Source organism: Argentina silus (assembly GCF_951799395.1).
Source record: "Argentina silus genome assembly, chromosome: 3".
Lineage (NCBI taxonomy): Eukaryota > Metazoa > Chordata > Actinopteri > Argentiniformes > Argentinidae > Argentina > Argentina silus.
In genome coordinates this window covers 4,912,284-4,925,543 of record NC_139657.1, presented here as the reverse complement: position 1 = coordinate 4,925,543, position 13,260 = coordinate 4,912,284, and the positions used below count along the sequence as shown (strand labels likewise).

The window sequence follows — 13,260 nt, the reverse complement described above, 5'->3', positions numbered from 1 at the left end:
ATTAACTCCACTTCTCTTTCATAACCACTGTTATTATCACTTCAACTTCAACTTTATTGTCATAAATACTGTGGTACAATGTGGTATAAGGCAGTACAGTGAAATGCTTACTCGTAAGCACTCCTCTTCACAAACACATGGAAATATAAAGGAAATTACCAGTTTTACTTCCTGAATTTACTGACTTCAAATGTGTGTGGTGTCAGCCCTGGCAATACAGCCATAGCATACAGTAGGCCTATTACTGTCAGATCACATCAGTGGCTTTAAACCTCCTGTTGCTCTGGATGGCTTATATGTTTTGCATTATTTCCTGCTTGGATTAGAGAACCACAAGTCAGCAGAGAGGTTTGGGAAGGGAAGTCACAGGATATCATGCCACAGCATGTGAGTCTCATTCATCATTTTCTGCACAATACTATTTTCATTGCCATTGGACTCAAACATGCAACATCTTGTTAGGTTGGGTGAACTTACGGCTATTTGTTTATGCAGACATTGTTGCTAACCCTAACCCTAGCAGATCATATTTGTGGGGCCCCACATTTGTCCGGCCTCAGTCCTCTCTGGAGGGAGATCATACCCCTCTCCCCACCCCCAACCCCCCAAAATATAAGGAAGTGGAACTGATTTTTCGAGGGTGGGTGGGTGTGTGCGCGTGGTGTCTCTTACTAAAAATACAGAACAGCCCAGGCACAGTAGCCTACCTCAATAGCCTATGCCAACTCCAGTTTGCTGATTCGAGCCCTATTCCTGTTCGCCCTTAATCACTTAAATACTTGTTTATTCTAATGAGTTTAATTTGTCTTTCTCATCCGTATTTTTCATTCAATGCGGCTCAGCTCACCTGCACCTTTCTCCATGACAGCGAAATATTCAATTGTATTAGGGAACCGCTGTCACATGACTTGGGCCAATCCTGTGGAACTGATAAAGTGACTGTATCATTACTGTAGACGAGTTTGCGCACCAATGAAGCAGTCTGCGAAGAAGTGTCTCCTTTGAGACTGGCACATATAGGCCTAGGTTGCTCAAATTAGCCTACTTTGTAGGAGGAGCATGCGGAGATACGACAGTGAGTACATGTTGACAGTTGTGAAGAGAAGCAAGCGAGACAATAGCATCATCTTGAAGTGAAAACACCTTGGCGAAATTCGCTAAATAGCCTACAGTTTGCGCCTACAGAAATCCGATGCTGGTTCAAGATAATTCCACGATGATTGAAGTATCGATTCCGTCGCTGGAGAGGGAGGTTGATGAATCGGGAAAATTGAGAAAGGTGAGACCTTAATTATTCCACCTCCATGAAGTAGTTCCAATTTGTGCACAAACAAACTCTGAGAAGCGCTATTGATAAGTTGTGTTTACGCTTTCTGGCTTGATTTAGACACTAATACACATCCCAATATTCCCAATATGGACTTCCGCTGGGAAGTCTGGCGGACTGCACTTAATCCCCGATTTCAATACTTCATTGTAAACACCTCTACTTTAATATTTCCCACAAGTAACAAGACGAAAACCTACCTGACATTGGCCTGAAATAGGGTCTAGGTAACATCGCTAATTACAGTAGGACAGGTGAAGCGCGTTGCCCTTCGTTGGTAGAAATATTGTTCCCCAACGTGTGTCCGTCACTATTTGCTGGCAGGTGTAGTATGTGTCGCCAAGTTGGATTTCGTTTTTTATCCTTCCTTGTCAATTGTATAATTTAACAGGTGAGCCGCATTGTAAATGACACACAAATCATGACAAGCGCCGAATCTTCGTTGGACAGTTTCTACTTACAAGGGCAACACTGACTAACTAAGAGATCAAATGAAATGGAGGTGCTGGAGAAAGCAGTTCTCTCACCCAAAGAAGGCAGAGCACTTGAGTCCTCTCAAACAAGCTAGGGCAACTCTACCAAAACCAAGAGTTCAGTATATGAACATTAGTCATTTCACTGTAGTTCTATCTACAAATTCAGAACAAAGACCCTCAGCAGCAGGCAGTGTGTTGCCCACTTTGCCTGTCTGAGCAAAATTTCAAGCCATCAAGACATTTAGTGTGAACTTGGCTTAAACATTTCTGCTATGCCTGAGATCGTGCTGAACATCTGAAGCAAAACATGTCTAAAAAAATGGTCTAATGTTTTTCCTATCCTATGATTAGTGATAAATGATTGATAAAGATGGCATAACCCTGACATTTTGACCTTACCCCAGCTTCTCTTGAGACTTTTCATGAAAAGTCTGTAGTTTCAGAGCTTCAGAGAAAAGTAGGCTAATGGTGTCTTTGATACCCTACCTGTATTATGAACAATTTCTGTATTTTGACATGTTAATATTTTCGTTTATTTGAGTTCCGAAAAATATGAAGCCTTATATCTCAAGTATGTCATTTTGTAGTTCCATACTACTCTAGCTGCACATGCAGTATGTAGAGTAGGAGGATCTCAACCACCTTTAGATTCATGGTCCATTTTGTGCGTATAACCAGTAAGGGGAATTGACCAGACAACATCAGTAGTCTAAGCACATTCTGTAATAATCCTGTTGTAAGGAATTGTCAGGTGTGTTCTACTAATATAATATACATGCTGTTTAGGTGACGCTTTTATCCAAAGCGACTTACATTGCAGTGAGTGCCTACATTTTTCAGTATATATGGTCCCAGCCGGAATCGAACCCACAACCTAAGCGTTTTTAGCGTCATGCTCTACCAACTGAGCCACAGTTATTATATATAGTGTGTTGTGACAGCACATAAACCATTCACTGAAAGAGCACGCAGTGCCAGCTTTCTGGAAACCACCCATCACATGCCCAGTGCCCAAGAAGAGTTGCCCTGCTGTCCGTAATGACTATATAGTTTACATTTACATTAACATTTTTGACATTTAGCAGACGCTTTTATCCAAAGTGACTTACAACAAGTACATTTGTCTAAAGTAAACTGAATCATCTATACATCAATCATCATAAGGAAAAATCTATGTTAGGACCTATGCTATTATTATTAACAGTAGGGGAACTGTACAGAGGGGTAGTGGGGGGGTGAAGAGGTCTTTAGGTGGGTGTCCCCCTGCAGTGTCTGGGGCACATCCTCATACTTTCCATACTCATATTTCTCAAGTGCCTAACACTGTGTGCTATTAACATATGCATAACTTGGGCCATGTTAAATGTCATGGACTGTTGTGCATATTTTCTGGCACATTTCTGGCTCATGTTACAAGCCTGTTTAAATAGTCAGCATTGTTTTTTTAGTATACTACTCTCCAGGGTTAGATCATTGCTTTGTCAGAGGGGCTCGGTTGTGAAGTGCACACAGTGTCCTGTGTGTGTTCAGTTCATAAGATGACTGGGTCCCATATGGTCCTGTTTCAGCTGTGAAATAACCTATATGGTATTTTTTGGGGTTTCTGCTCAATGTAATGAGTAATGTAATTGTGTTATGATAAATACTGTAGTTCATTCCATCAGGCTATTTATCAGTTGTACTGAACGTTTCTACAACGTTGACGTCCAAGTCACAGCACCGACGTGACCGAATGTGTTCAAACCCACTGGGTGCGCAGTATTATTCTATGTATGTTGTAACTAACTACGATGAAGATCTATTAACCCTGAAAGTCTTATAATGATATGTGAGCAATCATTACACTCGGCCTTGCCAATTAATAACAGTTGTTTTCTGGAGGTACCCAAGTATTGGTGCAAGTGATCTAATCAGATTGCCTGCCTGACTTGTCTGCTTACATTCTGATTTGGGGTGCAGCCTTTTCCCTTCTGAGCACACTGCCATTATGTGCCAGGGGTTTCATCCAGGCGGAAAACATCTAGACCTCTCGGCACAAGCGCAACAATGAGAGCTCTGTGATGTGGGGGGGGGGGGGGGGGGGGGGGGGGGGGATGGTCATTGGCTAGAGGGAGAGAAGTCGGAGGAGGGTGAAAGGAGCCCTCTCTAGACTAGTCATAAGAACAAAGAGACTGGTGATAAGAATCTCTGTCTGAATTCACTTCATGAAATTGAGTTACAGTAGTTAATGGACAAGACTGGATATAAATACCACCCTCTCACCAGAACTATCCCACGTTCACCATTACTCCATATTCTATAAAGGCTACCCTGTCCTATCGGGTTGCCACTCTGGCTTTGAGCGATATGGCAGCGGTCATTCTTGAGCTCATTATTTACATACGTGGTCCAAAACTTCTGAAAGTTGCGATTTTTTTTTTTTTCTGTTTGTCAACTGACCTTAGCAAGCTTGGGTGTAGCAACATAGTACGTTGCTAAGGACATTATGGTCAGTTGAAATTAATAATTGATTAATATCTCTTCAACGTGCAACTTTCAGTTTTGGACCACATAATGTGAATGAGCCCAAGAAGAACTGTCCTTTGAACTAGTTACTACCCCAGTATAAGTAACTTATAAGCACTGTATAAGCACTCACCTACAAACTGACAAAAGTACTCCACTCACTATGTACAGTAGGTGGGTGGTAAAGCAGTTTGTTTTCCCCACTCACTATAACCAGCCTTCACTCACTAGTCACTACCTACCCCACTCAAAACTACTATTACTACCAGTGATATTCTGCAAACTACACTAGGTAAAACTACTATTACTACCAGTGATACTCTGCAAACTACACTAAGGAAAAATACTATTACTACTGCAGTCACAGCTACTACCAGTGGTAGAAAAAAGGTGGGTAACCACCGGACAGCAGAGAGAATCCCGAATGGAAAAAGTCAACATTAAAATCTGCTTATTGTCGGACAAGATGGATAAATGCGCTTATACCCTTCACTACATCCCTGACTACCACCACTTCAGTTACTACGACTGTCATTGCAGTCATGTGTAGTACTGGTCAGCTCCAGTAGTAGTGGCAGATGTGACTAAAGTGGTACTACCAATTACACTCCATACTGGACTACCACTACTGTGTCACTCTGGAGTGATGCAGGTTTATGTGGCTGGAACAAATCCCACCTTTACCTGCTGGAAAATGGCCTATTTTTCGCCAAATGAAGAACTGAAACTACTGCTGGAGTTTGCCTTTAACCTTTTCTAGCTCTCTTGAATACCTCTACTTGTACGCCTTATTCAGTTGCTTGGAATTAAAGGGTTATGCCTTCAGACTGGATGGGCTGTTTTTCAACTTGTTTACCAGTCTTGGGTGAGCCTACAGAGACTCCTTTCTCTGTCAGGAAATCTCCTTTTGGGCAGCTGTAACCCAATCAAATGGCATGCCTCATGTCCTGAACAGTAATTCAGTTAAATGTAAAACAAAGTACAACTTTGTCATAAGTAGTAATGGCTATGTTAGAGCCGTGACATCCACGACATAAACAATAATTTGTTTATGTTGTTGTTATTGTTGTTTTTGAAGGTGTGGTGGGGGCAATACATTGTAACGCTTGTTGTTTGTTTCACATGAAATTTAAAAAATGTTCAAGTTAGTGACATCTGTTGGTCAGTGAGGCCGGTGATTCGCTCAGTGGAAGCAGGTTGTTGTTGTTTATTCTGGTACTTGACTTGATGGAACTGGGTAATGAGTTCCTCATTACAGGAAACGGAGGAACATGAAGGAAGTGAGCTGTGTGTGAGTGAGTGTATGTCACAATGCATGTCTTCCATTGATAAAAAATGTTTTACAGTTCAGTGAATGCATACATGTTTACTCGCACTGAGCCACTTCAGATGATGACAGTGAAAATTTTTTTTTTTTTTAAATGGTATTTATCCTTTATTTATTCAGGGGAGTCCAGTTTGAGACCAAGGGTGCCCTGATTACAAAATATACACACCAGTATTATTTATATCAAGATTTTAAAAGGACACAATTTTACACAGGCAATAACTTTTTCACAGACAACAATCAATTATAACAAGAGTACTTGTACATTAAAGAGTACAATCTTTAATCAAGTTCCTAAAATGGCCGAATGATAATAAAGCAACAAGTCTTAGTGTGTCCTGCAGGTCATTCCATTCCGAGGAGCACAATGACTAAAGGCAGTTCTACCCAGCTCAGAGGAGACACATGGGACCTCGAACTAATCTTGAGACTGTGTTTGATAAGTGCTACAGTACTGATAAGAACTACTGTAAGTCTCCAGGTGATAAGGGATGTAAGATAGTATGGGAGTTTATGGAAAAATCCTTTATATACATACAAGGGCCAGTGTTCGGTCCTTTTAGCGGTTAGGGTCGGCCACCTGCCTGATATAGACAGTGATGAGACAGCGATGACTGTTCCCTTAGTCGAGGACTGATAGGAACGTTGATTGTACAATTTTCTTTCTGCTGTCAAGTGAAAAGCATGACCTGTTCCCTATAGAAGAAGCCTAGTTTAACTCTCAGATTTTTTGTTAATTCAAGATGGATAAGATGTGTTTTTAAATGGCAACTTATCAATCCAGATACCAAGATACTTGTATGAGGGGACTCTCTCAATTTGGGAACCATCTGAGGCACAGATCTATGAATCCATGGCCTCAGACTTCAACACCGGTCTGTAGGTTAGACAAAGCCCCATCCACAGAGGTAGAGTAGAGTAAAGTGCAGTTTACAGTCCTTAACTAAGGACCCAATATCATTTATATACAGTGTAAACAGTTACAGACCCAAAATGTAACCCTGAGGCACTCCCTTTGTGATGTCTAGAGATTGTGACTGAACATTGTCAGCAACTATACACTGAGTTCTATTTGTGAGTACAGTCTACTCACTAACATTGAATGATCCGCTGTGTCAAAAGCTTTTGATAGATCAATAAACAGGGCAGCACAATGCTGCTTTTTATCTAGGGCACAAACAATATCATTGATTAAAAGGGATGTAGCTGAAATAGCACTGTGTCCTGGCCTAAAGCCTGATTGAAATGTGTTCAACATACTATTCTGGGACAAGAAACAAAACAAACAAAAAACAAACGAAGTTGAGTAAAAAAAAACCTTGGTCATTGAGGTTTCTAAAATTCCTCTTAGAGATAAATCTGGGTTTACATTTAGGAATCCTAATATCTCTGACACAAGCAGTAGGGGAAATGATCACTGATATAATTTGCAAATACACCCCTATCATAGTTAAACTGGTGGCTCCTAGCAATGTACTTAATGCAAAGTATTCAAACTGTTTGGGTACAGTTGTGGAATTTAAAACCAACACGGTAAAACAGTTTTTCACAAAAATAACAACACCGCCACCTCTTTCTAACCTGTCAGATCTAAATGTACAGTATTATAGTCATCAAGGGTTATCATCATTTGGTACAGATTTGTTTAGCCTACATCCATCTGTGTATTATCAGTAGAGTTGGTCTTGTATCAGTGGGAACAATAAAGATCATGTATTATTACCCTTGTTACACTCTGTTCATACGCTGATGGCAGAGTATGGTAACTCTACTGTATAGCAGGGCCGCTACATCATTCATTCTGGGGCAGCTCAGACACATACAGTTCACAACAAATACATACACAGGAAAACAATCATATTACCTACCGCTAAGATGGACAATTATGACAGACCACAAACAATGTTCTCCTATGTATCCTCAGATCATTTAATTTTTACAGGAAGGTTTTTTTTTGTTGCATTGCTTTCAATGCTTCCTCTTCCTACCTGGCTAGGCTCAGTTTTAGAACGCTGATCGATGAACAATGGCTACTGTGTGAATAAGGTGAATTCACATGACTGGCATGAGCCATGGCCTATTGCCCATTTAGTCCATTGGGTAGTGAGTCCCCTGGCCAACCAGGGAATATGGAAGCCATGAGCCTTCTACTAACAGCCAACGGACTGTGTCTTCCTGTCTGGACAAAGAAGTTAAGAGGTTGACTGGGCAATTTTCTGCTGATTTAGTGATTTAGGACCAGAACTCTGTCCTTCTGAACTGTAACCCTTTGTAAACAACAAAATAAGTGGTGGGCCAGTTAAACTGAAAAGTAATCTTCTAACATTTTAAGCAATTCATCATAAAAATCCAGTATTGTGTTGAGTTGTTTGATTGCATATCTAAAAGGTTAAATATAATACAGACCGATAGTACAGCCTTTAGTGGGCAGCAATCACCCTGGATAAACATGGGGAGGGGTTTTCGGGAAAAGAGGCAGGGGGGGGGGACTTTAATTATAGTCTGAATGTAGCCAGCCAGCTATATTTAATGTGGGGGCGGGTGTGATGAAAAAAGTGTGGATCACCTCTGCATGACTCGGCTAATCCCCATGTCAGGGTGACTCGCAATTCTGAATACTGGATCCAAATAGCATGGCCTGAAGCTTAAGAAGACTGCATCAAAGGAAAAGAGGGATAATAGGTTGCTTGAAATTTAGGCTACCGCAAACTCTTTGTTCATCTGACCGTACCTTCTCATGTGGAGACAAAAAAGAGCCTGTTCTTCAGGGTTTTTTCTTCCGGCTTTCTTTACCTTTGTATTGTATTTCCATTGTGTTACGTACTTTTCATTACCTGGTCTCACAAGAGGGGAGTACTACAGAAAGCTTACAGCTTTTGTAGTTTATTTATTTAACCTTTAGTTATCCAGGAAATCCTATTGAGGTCAAAATACCCCTTTCCCTTGTTGTCCCTAGGCTTGGTTTTGCATAGGGTGCATTCTCAAGTCTTTGCCTTGCAACATATCAACTACAACTACAACACTACCACTGCTGTGTTGTCAATCCCATGCAGTCAACCGGAGCTTTGTTGAAAAACATACAGCAGCATGTCATTGCATCCCATTTCTTGAGAATCTACCAATAGCAATATAATTTTTTAATGAGGCAATACAGCATGTAAAACGTGAGCAGTGTATTTGGCCCTGGTTATACACTTGGAGAGTATAAGATTTAATGGTGGATTTAATGGTGGATTTTGTACATAAGGGATGGGGAAACTCCAGGGTTTGCTGCTTTTTTTTGTCTCCGGTACTTACTTCATCCATTAATGTCAGTTATTGTTGAGTACACACCTGGTTTCTTAAGTCAAATCAGCTGCTGATTTGAATCAACAACAACAACAAAAACCAGCAAACAATGAAAACAAGAATCTCTCTGTAGTTCTCCCTGCTTGTTTAGCTGCTTGACCTAGCTAGATGTGCTCTCATGTTCGCCTGCTTTTCAAGCAGGAGGAGCAGTTTTTGAAAAGATTCCATTGAGCACGGTGACAGCCTCTCTCTCCCCCTGCTGGATATCTGGCTTTGACACTGTGACACTGAACCGCAATAGAAGACGCAAAGCCTGTTCAAATCAAACGTTGTGCGTGCGTGCGTGCTCCTTGGCTCTCTGTAATGGCTCAAAGTTCCTCTGCTCTTCTCTTTTATAGGTCTTCAGAGTGGAGATCTTGTTCAATGGAAGGAAACACTTTGTGCTCAGAAGATACAGTGAATTCCAGAACCTCCACAGGAAGGTAAAGCAATGGCTCTCCTCTCTGCCTTCCCTTCGGTTACCACCAGAGAACAAGGCTTCTTTCATCCTCATTTCTAAAACTGTTTGAAACCCACTCTTAAACAACAACGCCTACATTACATTCCATGGCAGCCCACTCAATCGCTGACTGGTCTGTAGTGCTGATATTTACATATCTCTGCGTAGCACATATAAGTATGTTTTTAGGGCATTTCTGCTTTATTGGGATAGAGATGGTAGAGATTGACAGGAAGGATGGGTGAGAGAGAGGAGGGATGACATGCAGAATGTGTCGATGGCCGGAATCAAACCAGGGACCTTGCAAAGATATGGTATGCACCTTAGTGTGCTACGCCACTGAACGCCCCTCTGGATAGCACATATGATGACTTGCACAGTCAAATGTTTGTTGTTGTATGCAGCATGCACTTACATGGATGGTCCATTCCTTTAACTATTTTTGACGGTTCCTCTTGCCTCCGTAGCTTAAGAAAATCCTGCAGCTCCCCGACTTCCCCAGCAAGAGAAACCCCCATCTGAGGACCAAGCCTCTAGAGCAGAGGAGACAAGAGCTGGAAGACTATATTCAGGTCTGTGGATCATCTACATAATGTCAGTTGGGATTTTAAGACTACATGCAGGCATTTGGGTCAGTTTTCATGTGCAGGGTCGAGGTTTATATCCAGGACTATATTCAGGTACGAGTTGCAGCATGATTTCAGTTATTACTGGATAGCTGTAGATATGTCAGGAATATACAGGTTTCCCTGGTACTGCATCGAGAGACGAAGTCTGTATTAAAGGTTAAAGGTGAACTCTAGCGCTAGTTTTACTTCCTCATTTGGCAAAAGTGCCTGCGAGAACAGAACAGTTGGGATTGGTTCCTGCCAGGGAAGCTTACGTCACCCCACTCTAACCACTGGTGAAGACAAATGAAACCCAATGTAAGCTTCTCTACTCCCCTTTAAACTTCTGTAATCAACACATTATCTTGTATTAGTGTCATTGTATAATTCACACTGCATATAATATACTCACCAACTGTGCTGTTTTGAATTCCCACCAATGGTTGTACATGTTTCTCTCTACCCCTCTGCAATCTGTTTGTAGTCCGAACTGTTTAAACTGTTTAATACTGCTCTCTCTTTGCAGGAGATCCTGTATCAATATGAAGAGGTCCCTCAGGTGTTGCTGGATTTCCTGCATGTGATACACTTCTCCTCAGGAAACAAGATCAGCAGCCTCGAGTATGCCTTAGTCTCCTCACCTTACCTTACTTACCTACAGTTCAGTCAGGACACTTACGTCGGTTTAATAATTGTTTGATGAAAATGGTAATACATTTAAGTTTGGCATAATTGAATGGCTCCGCTCTGTATAGCTCCCTGCCTAAAGTTTAAAACATAAAATACAAAATAACATAGGCAGGGAGCCCATGACTTATCAACCCCCCATAGGTAGGTTAAATACAGAGTGACCGAGCGGGTGTAGGCTGGGGTGGTGGGTGGAGGCTGGGGTGGTGGGTGGTGGTACGACCAACAGTATTACTCTCATAGCCAGTGGCGTCACACTGTTTAACCATGGTGGAGTGTTGCATAAACACTGCTTTAAGCCCTCCCCTGAACATGTGATGATGTTTTGCATCAAGTGAATCAGCTGTCAGTCACCTGAGCTGCTTCATTAGATAACTCTCTGTGGTTATGCAACTTCACTGAAGTTATTAGACTGCAAAACGTACGCATACATTGACACTGATGGGATTGGAGAAACGTATGCCTTGGCCTTGACCAAAATAAGCAATCGAATTGTGTTACACCTTGGTGCTCCAATCCACAATATAAAATGTAAAGACGATGCATGATCACAAAAATCTAAATGTACTATTATTCCCTTAATAATGACTAATAAGTAAATGGACCATAATATTATGTTGATTCATTGTGATGTTTATTTTAATTATATTATTATTATTATTATTATTATTGCAGCCATTTCCCATATAGACAATGTACTGTAATCTGTTTTCCAGATCACTTGAAGATACTGGGCCTTACGGATATGGGTGAGTTCATCTCTCCACTAACGCCAGGCAACAGCCATGTCCAGTCTGCCGATTGGATGTTTTCATATCACCTGAGGAATGTTTATACCCATTTTTGTATTATACGAAAATACCAAGTGTGATAGGATGCTTAAACCAGGTTAAAGAGAAGTGGCCAGTTAGCTGAAACTGTGTCTGGAACATATGGGAAATGGCCTGTTTCACAATGAATGTGTTCTGCTATAATGACAACAGTATCAAGGATAATATGAGGTGGTACCGGCCCCTTTTGAGTACATTAAAAATCATTACCTAGGGGGTGCTTAGTGGTGTAGCACACTTATGCGCTTACCACATAATCGCAAGGTTCCTGGTTCGATTCCGACCCTCGACCTATCTTGCATGTCATCCCTCCTCTCTCTCCCATCCTTCCTGTCAATCTCCACTGTCTCTATCCCAATAAAGCAGAAATGCCCTAAAAAAATATTTCAAAAATAAAATAAAAATCATTACCTAAATGCGACCCAGGTAAAGTAGCCGCTTGAGGACAACATTTGTCTCATGTTGGTTTGGGCCTTGTACGTTGTGGTATGTCTGAAATCGGACAGTGTCCAGTTGTTAAGACTTGTTAAGACTTGTAATGGTGCTCTCTCATCTCTTAGCTGTCAGCTGCAGCATCAGCGTGTCGTGGGATTCTGTCGGGACCCTTATCTCTTAAACACCACCTCAGGTAAGCCAGGCCACTCTCTGTGATGTCGTCATACACCATTGGACAGACTCTATTTGTGGCTCAGTTGGTAGAGCATGGCGCTAACAGCGCTTAGGTCGTGGGTTTGATTCCTGCAGGGACCATATATACTGAAATGTGTGCACTCACTGCAATGTAAGTCGCTTTGGATAAAAGCGGCAGCTTAAATGGCATATTATACTATTTGGATTTCAGCCGTGTGGATGCAATCCTGCCACTGAACACATACAGCCTATTAAAAGAAACTGAGATCAATGGCCTGTGCTTTTTAATTTATATTTTAGTCAGTCAATCAGATATGGATATCATGAACAACCTTGAATTTGTGAATATTTTTTTTCCAATAGATCTCCCGGATATCATTGTGGATGGGGTCCTCCAGGGCTTGTACCCCCGAGACAATCGGGTTAGCTTTACTGCCTGCACCAAATCCAGCTCCCCAGGCAGACATAGTCTGGCCCCAGCCATCAATGCTCCAGCTGTTCCCTCCATCACTATAGAAAGGGGCTGCCTAGCTATGCAAACACCAGCTCACAGGACTTGAGGCAATGGAAAAAGCTGACCAATGTGGATTGCACCTGAGGTTCTAATACTTACAGCTTTGTTCATCCACTAGGTTGAAAGTTGCTTGACATAAGTGTCTTTTAACAGGTTTTTAATGATTAGTGACTTATGCAATTTAAATTGCTGGAAAACAAGGGTTGGAAATTCATGTTGGTAATTGTTCATACTATACAGTTAGATTTGTGCCATTTTTTTTACAGAGGGTGCTTAACTAAGAAATGTACATTAAAATTGTTGTAATTGCCTTAGCATACGCTATAATGTCTGTGCCTTGAAGTTTCATGGTCTGAATAGTTGCCATACTTTAACTTAAGGGTTAACTTAACTTTAAGGTATTTTGGTGCATTTCTTCTTTAGACCTCATGTTTTACTTCCTTGTTGTAAATGTCTGCCTTGTATGTTTGTCAAATGGTCAGCTTGGAGGACCACATTTTATGAATAGGAATGTTGTCTGTAGCAATGCCAAAGTTATGTTCCTGCTTCAAATAAATTACTATAATTAA

The 13,260-nt window shown here is 41.3% G+C and overlaps 1 protein-coding gene across 3 annotated transcripts; it reads left to right on the top strand.

The window, feature by feature from the left end:
* Positions 1–279: 279 nt before the first annotated feature.
* snx22 (sorting nexin 22) lies at positions 280–13,209 on the top strand. 3 transcript variants are annotated; one of them, XM_083666927.1, is made up of 8 exons: positions 915–1,075; positions 1,173–1,279; positions 9,322–9,405; positions 9,890–9,994; positions 10,557–10,651; positions 11,434–11,466; positions 12,108–12,175; positions 12,541–13,209. In XM_083666927.1, the coding sequence occupies exons 1-8, from the start codon at positions 1,060–1,062 to the stop codon at positions 12,735–12,737; spliced, it is 705 nt and encodes a 234-aa protein (XP_083523053.1). In that variant the 5' UTR covers positions 915–1,059; the 3' UTR covers positions 12,738–13,209. The 3 variants fall into 3 exon arrangements, with proteins under 3 accessions (XP_083523055.1, XP_083523053.1, XP_083523054.1); XM_083666929.1 differs by lacking the exons at positions 915–1,075; positions 1,173–1,279 and adding an exon at positions 280–387; XM_083666928.1 differs by having other exon boundaries at positions 917–1,279.
* Positions 13,210–13,260: the final 51 nt, after the last annotated feature.